Source organism: Notothenia coriiceps, unplaced genomic scaffold (assembly GCF_000735185.1).
Source record: "Notothenia coriiceps isolate Sejong01 unplaced genomic scaffold, NC01 NC01_scaffold00031847, whole genome shotgun sequence".
Lineage (NCBI taxonomy): Eukaryota > Metazoa > Chordata > Actinopteri > Perciformes > Nototheniidae > Notothenia > Notothenia coriiceps.
In genome coordinates this window covers 426,757-435,177 of record NW_011364548.1, presented here as the reverse complement: position 1 = coordinate 435,177, position 8,421 = coordinate 426,757, and the positions used below count along the sequence as shown (strand labels likewise).

The window sequence follows — 8,421 nt, the reverse complement described above, 5'->3', positions numbered from 1 at the left end:
TTCAGTCACAGAGCTCCCACTCACTACTGTTGACTTTTAGTGAATAATTAAAAAAGAAAACTGCCATCCTGTCATGTTAAGGACTGATCAAACTAGTCGAGCCTCCCACATAGAATTAGAAAGTAGTTCAATACATTTCTTATAATTTTTCTTTTGGTTTCTGTGGGGACAACTGACCTGAATCTGAACTGAAATGCCCTACCAACCATAACCATATCTTCTTTCCGAGTGTAAAGGTAACTATATTGGAGAACATTATCTTTGACCTTCGGTTCTGTCTTTGTCACACAGGCACAGAGACCAGTCCCATCAGGAGGAACCCAGCGGGGAACGTGGCGCGGCCCATGGTGCAGAAGCTGCCCGAGCCCCAGGATGTGTTGGACTGCCTGGAGCTCAACGCCTTCGACACTCCTCCGTACTACTCCACCTCCTCTGAGAGCTTCAGGAACACCATTGAAGGTGAGCAGTTACTTCTCATGGATTAGAATCGAAGCACCTGATAGTTCAGCCAAGACTCTTTCCTCACATGAGAAGTTAGCTTTCATTTAAAGGTCACCTATTATGTATAAGCCACTTTTTCATGTGTTTTATACATCAACATGTGTCCCCTCTGTGCAAAGAGATTCTGAAAGTTTCAGGAAAAAATATTCGCTCCCTTTTCGTCCTGATCCTGATATATAAAAACCTGTCTGAAAATGAGCTGATCAGATTTTGGCAATTTTGCGATGTCATATGTTTTTTTTTGGGTCGTGAAACCATTAGCCAATAACCAACCAAGGTAACACCTGTCCCGCCCACCTTATCACCTGAATGTCCTCCTAGAGCACCATTGTGTTCTTTTTAACCAAATATCTCTCAGAGGGGCGTTGGGAGTGGCTCCTAATTTTCATTTAAAGTAACAGACAGAGAATCAGCACTTTTGAAACAGGGCTGAAACAGAGGGTTTTATGGCATTTACAATGGGTGATCTTTTTGGTATTTGAAGCAAAACACTTCAGAGACATGTTTTGTTTTTTGTTTTCATATATCTGCGACCTATAATATATTGATGAAAAACAGTATAACAGGGGACCTTTAATGTCTTCTTTTCAATGTTCCAGGCTACAGCGCCCCCCAGGGGATGTACGACCCGGTGGTCCGAAGCCTCCACAACTTGGCCCATCTCTTCCTCAACGGGACAGGCGGACAGACTCACCTCTCGCCTAATGACCCCATCTTTGTCCTGTTGCACACATTCACTGATGCAATCTTTGACGAGTGGCTCAGCAGACACCAACCCGGTACACAAAGAATGAACTACATCGAGGTACAGCAAATCACTCAGAGAAATACGTGGATAAACCTTATTTTCTCAACCTGCAGGTGAAGTAGTCTACCCCGAGGAGAACGCTCCCATTGGGCACAATCGAAATTTCAACATGGTTCCTTTCTGGCCTCCTGTCACCAATGCTGAGATGTTTGTCGCTGCCACAGAAAACCTGGGATACTCCTATGAGGTCCAGTGGCCCAGTAAGTAGCAGCACACACACATTCACAAAACACAATGACCCCTTATGACCTTTTTGTCCTTTTTCCATAGCTCGTGCCTACACTGTGTCTGAGATCATCACCATTGGCGTTGTTTCGGCGGTGCTGCTGGTGGCAGTGTTGGGGGGTGTCATCGCCTGTGCAGTGCGCGCCCGCTCTTACCGCTCAGCTGAGGCCCTGGAGCCTCTGCTGGGAGAAACTTTCCGATGCTACTCAGAGGATGACCGAAGGTTGGACAAATCACAGTCCGTTGTCTAAATCCAAGCCTCTCAAGAGTGGCCATAACATTTTAATGCATGTTTGCTTTTTTTTATTCCCATACTTCTTCTAATAAAGTCGAACTGGTTTTGAATCCAGGTTCTGTGTGTCTGTGTAAGCGTATTGGCTATACATTGTAGGGCTGGAGGAGCAGTTTGTGTGACACATACAGCAGGAGAGATCACACTGCAGGCAAGAGGTTGGATTGCCTGGAGCAGCACAGCTTGTAATGAATGGGCAAACTGTTGTTGGTCGACAATTATAGGCGACTATTTCTCCCCTTTACTGTATCTGTTTTAGCTACCAGTTACATGGTGCTCATAGATTCATGAAGACAATGTTCATCTGTAAGATGAATGGCAATCTTTCTATGAGGTTTGATGTACCTATTCCAATACATTTGTGTAATTCAGCACTATCAGCGTGTGAATTATTAGCAGTGCAATATGAACCGACCACAGACAGGTCTTAATACTTTGATGCAGACCCAAATGTGCTTGTCTTCAGCCTAAGGCTAACCAGTAAACCACTATGATGTAATGGTTCTTCTCATCGAGTCAGATCAATTCGATTCAAAGGTCCATGCCTTCATAACAGCACACACACCGCCCTCATGTGGACATAACATATAACTGCGACAGTATAAGATGCTTCAATATACAAATCATGCACTCACCCCATAATCATTTGTTATAGTTAACACATATATTATAGATTAAAAGCTATATTTCTTTCGACGGAATAAGGTAAAAATGGACACACTGACTTAGTGTCTTAAATCTGAGCAGTTTTAGGATAGGAACACATTTGATTCACATCAATCGAAAAATGTCACGGTGGTAAAATAGAAAACAATCATAGAAAATAGCAATTAGAACTCTATGGGGAAAGATTTTGAGATAAAAAAAACTTCTGCTTTTTAAATGAATTAAGAATTGTGCATAAAGTATGAATGAATTATACAAACAATCTAAATATAGGAAGATTTTCTGCAGTTTTGAAACTCATAACAAGATGAAGGGGCATATCATGCGGTGTTTCTCTGCTATAACTGCTTGACAGTGTCTAATTATTTCTCCCTCCAGGCTATGCGAATGAATAAAGCAGCATGACATAAGCATGCATGCTCCTCTGCACCACATTTCCCATTAGTTCAACTCATTTGCTTTTGACAACCTAGACTTACAGTGACATGAAGCTGGTGGCACCTACATTTAATTGAATACACTGTAATTTACTGTCACTACTGCAGGCTTACAGTATGTATAGTAAAACTTCCAGTCTCAATATTTGTATCTTGCTTTCAGAAAAGCTTGATTGTGAGACTCAGCACTGGACTGAATTGCTTAGGAATGGCACTTTTGCAATGCTTGCTGGTATCTCATGGGAATGGATGGGAAAAAAGGGATTTTCTTTTGGATCCACAATCAGTTGGCTGTTCTTTCTGTACCAGCAGGTTACACTCAGCAAAAAGACAATCCTGGGGATTTATTAATATGGGTAGATGTGACAGTCACAGAACAATCATTTGGCCACTGCTACTTTCCCAAGAGGGAGGGTCATTAGTGCCTTTTATGTCAAGTGTGCTCAAGTCCTCCTAGCTGCTGTAAAAATGCATTACAGTTCTTCGGCCACATTGGATTGGCCCCACTGTAGGTTTAATATGTGAGGGAAAAGAGGGTGAGCATGGCCATGAGGGGAAAACAGTCCTGTTGCCTGTGGCCTGCTGGCAAATCCTTTATAAATGTTTGAAAGAAAGGGAATTTGAGAAAGTTATTGAAAACAATAAGGTATTTTTTCTCACTTCATAATAGAGAAGAAAGAGATATTGCAATGCATCTGCCAAACAGAAACTTCCAAAAGAAATGTATGGAAATTCATTGACAATCACATCATAACAAATTAGAAAATATGTAGATTTATGTTATAAGATGCCAAACAAGAAGCAGATATTAGCGTTTTATCTCCCAGAAACTAACAACTATTATTTTGAAAAACATTCCAGTTGATTTCCAAACAGCATCTAGCCATTTCTCCATCTTAAAACCCTCTTCACGCCAGCTTTTAGGCGAGGCAATTGTTCATCTGGAGAAGGATAAACCAGACTGCGATGGCTGGATTTCAATAAAGCTTGCAATGTGAACAGATGGCTTTGATTAATGCGGAAGTTCCAGACAGGATCTCCCTAGATGCCTCCTCTTTCCTAAATGAGACATTTGTGTGCAAATGAATTGTTTGTCAACTTGTCAACATTAACTCCAGTAATTAAAGGAAAAGTTTTCTGCATTAACAAAAAAATGGCACAGGTTTACTCTCCCTTGGCATTTCTCTAGCTCAGGTTGAGAACGTTTTTTGAGTTGTTTTTTCAGCTTCCTCTAAAATGTTGTGCCTCTTATACTTATTGTCCTGTCCTTAACATTAATTTGTTCCTCTTATATATATTAAGATGAATCATGCACAATATTATTTCACCAATACAGAATGATGAAGTGTTATGGGTTTAGATAACACTTGATTAATTATTTTTAAATGAACTTTCACCAGCTGCAACATGAAAGGGACGAACACATGAATGCATCAATAATTAGAGTCCCATGCTATACATTATTCTGATATAGGCCATTCCTCATACTTATTACTTTGAATTGTTTTGATCTTTTAGTATATTTTTGGTTTATGTATACACGATGGTATTTTCATCTTTATTTAATTACCCTCAGTCCTTTTTCCTCCACTGCCTCTCCTGTTGTCACTAGTCTTCTTCTTATTCTAGTGATTGAGTCATACCATGATAATCTGTGTGACACACACTTGACTGAACTGAGTGATCCTGAATATGTATTCACATTTGACAAAGACCGAAAGAAAGAGTGTGAGAGAGAGAGAGACAAAGATCAAAACAACGACAATCCAAAAAGCTAATTCTGTTCACTCGTTCGAAATAGATGCTAAAATATGCAAAACAATTGCATCTATCCTTAAATGTAACTTCAGGCACAGACATCCTTGTTTAAAAGTTTAGTTATGGCAGATTTTCTTAAAACTTCTCTATGGTCTGCATCTGTGGAATTTGAAAGTCAAACAATGTGATATCCACTAGCTTATCAGTATTATCCCGGAGAGACAACAGAGAGAATCAAGAAAGATTTCTGTTTTGTTCGCATTCCTCATTAAAATATAATCTGCTTTAAGGTGCCTGCTTGAGGTACATCAGGAAGTAAGACAGCAGAACAGCAGAATTACTTAACTATAAAAAGTTCTGTATACAAAACTCTAACAAATTAACATTGAATAAGATCCCTTACAGTACATTCTGTCATACAATGTTACACAATCCCAAACCCATGTGTGATGTGGCTCTAAGGACTACTGACATTAATACAATTAAATAAATGAATGTGAAGAGACCTTAAATGTTACAGTATAAATAAATTCATAAAAACATGTAGTATTTCTAAATAAAGGTTGCACATTGCACTATAACAATACTTACTACAACAGATCAAGGTATAGGTTATGAAAACAGTAAGCATGATCAAATAGGTAAATAAATGCACAATATTAAAGATTATTAAAAGATAGATAAAGTACATTGATAAATATAGCAATCATGAAACACTTATTGATTAGAATATGAGAATGAAGAAAACAAATTCAACAGTCTTCTAAAGCAAATGTCCGAAAACCTTATTGCCATACAAAAGATTGGCAGAAGCACTTGGCATGTTGTGGGTCTTAGGAGTTAATCACAGTGGATAACCCTATATGAACAGATGTAAGACAGTAGTAAATACATCTGACATTGTGACAGGAAAATTATCTATTGCATTCATACTGTATGCACTGTCGGTAGAATCAGAGGTTTTGGAGATGGTAATTCATTCATGAATGTGTTTACATGGGCAATGATGCATATCATTGCATATCTTTATTATAAATACCTCGAACAGGATAACTAAGACACAATATATTATTATCAGTTGGCTTGTTTAATAAATGCCTTTGTTGCTTCTGCGGTTACTCTAAAATAGCCTGTTTGCAACACAGAGGTAATTTGGATAGGGAAATGAAGATTTTTATAACATACACAAATTATTTCTAATAACACCTTCACAGGAATCTGGGTTTATATTGGGCAATTGTGCACGTTAACGCACCCAGTTGCAGTTAGAGGTAGCTTCCCGAAATTAAACTAGAATTAATTAACAGTTTTTTACTCCTCTATACGACTTTACCTGTCCTGGTTTACTCCTCTCATGTTTGTGTGAGGCTGTGATACCGGGAGGCAGCTACAATTAGACACAGTGGGCTGTGTCTCAAGAAAGTACAGTTAGGACTACAGTTCCCTTGGTCTTCTTGAGGATGTCCACAGCTTCAGCGTGAGTTACCCCCTCTAGACAATGTCCATTCACAGCAATGATCTGATCTCCACGTTTCAGCCGGCCGTCCTCTATGGCCGCCCCCTGTAGAGGACAAGAGCAGTCCTTCACCATGCGCAGATCAGACATAAAAAGCTAAGGGGGGGTTGCGAGTTTGAAATAAGTGAATAAGTGTCAAGTGTTGGGCTTTTGGATGTGACTGGGACAGGAGTTCATTAAGATGTAATGTTTTCAACTACTGAAACATTTTTAAAGTTACAGGACATTAACATAATTCTTATTTACAGGCAGATGTTAAAAAACTCAAAGGCTCCCAACCTGTGTGATCCTTTCCTTAACTGTATATAAACACTTGCCGGTATTTATGAACGTTTTAAAATCTGTGCTGTAGTGAGACAAGCTTTTCGAACCAGGATCCCCATGATATTTCCCTGAAGGATGTTCTCTCACCTTGTCGAAGACAGTTTTAACATAGATGGGCAGGTCTCCGTGAGGGCTGCTGAACCCTCCTACGATGCTGAAGCCCAGGCCTGAGGAGCCCCTCTCCAGAGAGATGGTGTTATACGTACGAGCACTGCGGGGAATAGGAAGAAGAACAAGGTGTGTTGCAGGCCATGCTAGTGCTGAACTAGCTCTGCTCTAAATTATGCTGTGTGTGTGTGTGTGTGTGTGTGTGTGTGTGTGTGTGTGTGTGTGTGTGTGTGTGTGTGTGTGTGTGTGTGTGTTTGTGTGTGTGTGTGTGTGTGAGACGTCTTTGTTCTAGAGTTCGATAATGTGGAAAAGAATCCAATGAAAGAAAGTTTTTAACAAAATTTAAAATTAGAAATACGACTCGACTCGCCCCTGAAAAATGCGTGCTCGCAGCTAATGGTATGGGGCGCGGCTAACAGGGCTACTAAAAAAACAGTTCGGAAATAACCCGCGAAATTTTCCCCGCGCGGGCCAGAGTACCACCGGGGCGGGGGGCCGGCCCAAACCTATACACCGCGGTCACCGTCATCCATATATTTGCGGACCACCTCAGGTGATTAACCTTGTAAAAAACTTTCCAAACTTTGGTTTGGACGTGGGAGATATATAGTCACATAATGAAAACTGTAGTGATTCTGCATTAATAATAAATAGTTGTCATTTTTCATCTAAATCCAAATCCAATACCACAGTCAGTAGGATGTAATAATAGTAACAAAAAGGTACGCCTTGCCTACCATGACATCAAAGATTCTGTTCATTACACTACTGTGACTAAAGGTCACAAACATAGACGTACAATTATTCGGAGACGCCCTTTGTGAAAAACAACGTTCTCTTTTTTCGTTTTTACTTATCCTCGGTTAACATTCCAACAATGACTGTTCTTGTAACAACACTTTTTTACGTTTAGAGGGTGTGGGGGAGTTTTCGAAAATCAACAAGACGAGATGAAATAAGTTGTATTCATGTCCTACGTCACAATTTTGTCGTCCCAATAATGGTCTTGTCAAATCAATCTAACACACACACACACACACACAACACACAACACACAACAACACACACACACACACACACACGGAACGCACGCACGCACGCACGTCACGCCACGCACGCACGCACGCACGTCACGCACGCACGCACACGCGCACACACACAAAGAAAGATCCAACCGTCCCCAACGCCACCGACGCTTTTTTGTGGTGTTTTTTTTTTTTCTAGTTTGCTGGTGTGACTACACTAACGCGCCAGCAGTCCGCGGTCGGGTCGTTGGGACGGAGCAAAGTATTTGGAGTCCATTCCTCGATTAAAGGAACGGGCAATATGAAATACTAGTTTGAGACCGAGGGAAGACCCAAATAAGTGGCTTTTTCCTTTTTTCCGTTGTGTCAAGGGATCGTGTTTATTACTCTTTCACGTCGTTACACACTCTTCTTAACTCTGTTTAATGAAAACCTGTCTTACTGGACGTCAGCAAAGGACCCTACCAGTAAACGACACTCTAACTAACAAAAAGAATCCTTTACAAGCGAAGTTGTTTTGTTAACTCTAAAAAAACGGTAAATAATTTAGGTACTATGTAAAATTCTAACATTTCGGGACCTATTTACTATTAACATATAGCAAATATAGTATAATAACCTTTTTCATTACCATGTTTTTATTTGGACCTCTTTTCCATAAAATTGGGATTCGACCTGATGGACACAACAACTATGTGAAATTAAGACTTCGTTTGAGAAATTATTAATAGCTAAGTAAGTAAAATTTTATGTATGTTTCG

General features: G+C 40.0%; 1 protein-coding gene and 1 long non-coding RNA gene across 2 annotated transcripts in view; one reads left to right on the top strand and one right to left on the bottom strand.

Annotated features, from left to right (window-relative positions):
* Positions 1–1,879, top strand: part of tyrp1b (tyrosinase-related protein 1b) — a 6,120-nt gene extending 4,241 nt beyond the window's left edge. The window contains exons 6-9 of the mRNA XM_010788338.1: positions 292–459; positions 1,101–1,280; positions 1,363–1,509; positions 1,580–1,879. Coding sequence (XP_010786640.1) covers positions 292–459; positions 1,101–1,280; positions 1,363–1,509; positions 1,580–1,785 — 701 coding nt within the window. The 3' untranslated portion in view covers positions 1,786–1,879. The remainder of the gene's footprint in view (positions 1–291; positions 460–1,100; positions 1,281–1,362; positions 1,510–1,579) is intronic.
* Positions 1,880–4,791: 2,912 nt separating this feature from the next.
* LOC104960335 (uncharacterized) lies at positions 4,792–6,735 on the bottom strand. Its single transcript, XR_799978.1, has 2 exons — positions 6,615–6,735; positions 4,792–6,248 (listed from the first exon to the last, which is right to left on the bottom strand). It is a non-coding gene; the product is annotated as an uncharacterized lncRNA (long non-coding RNA).
* Positions 6,736–8,421: the final 1,686 nt, after the last annotated feature.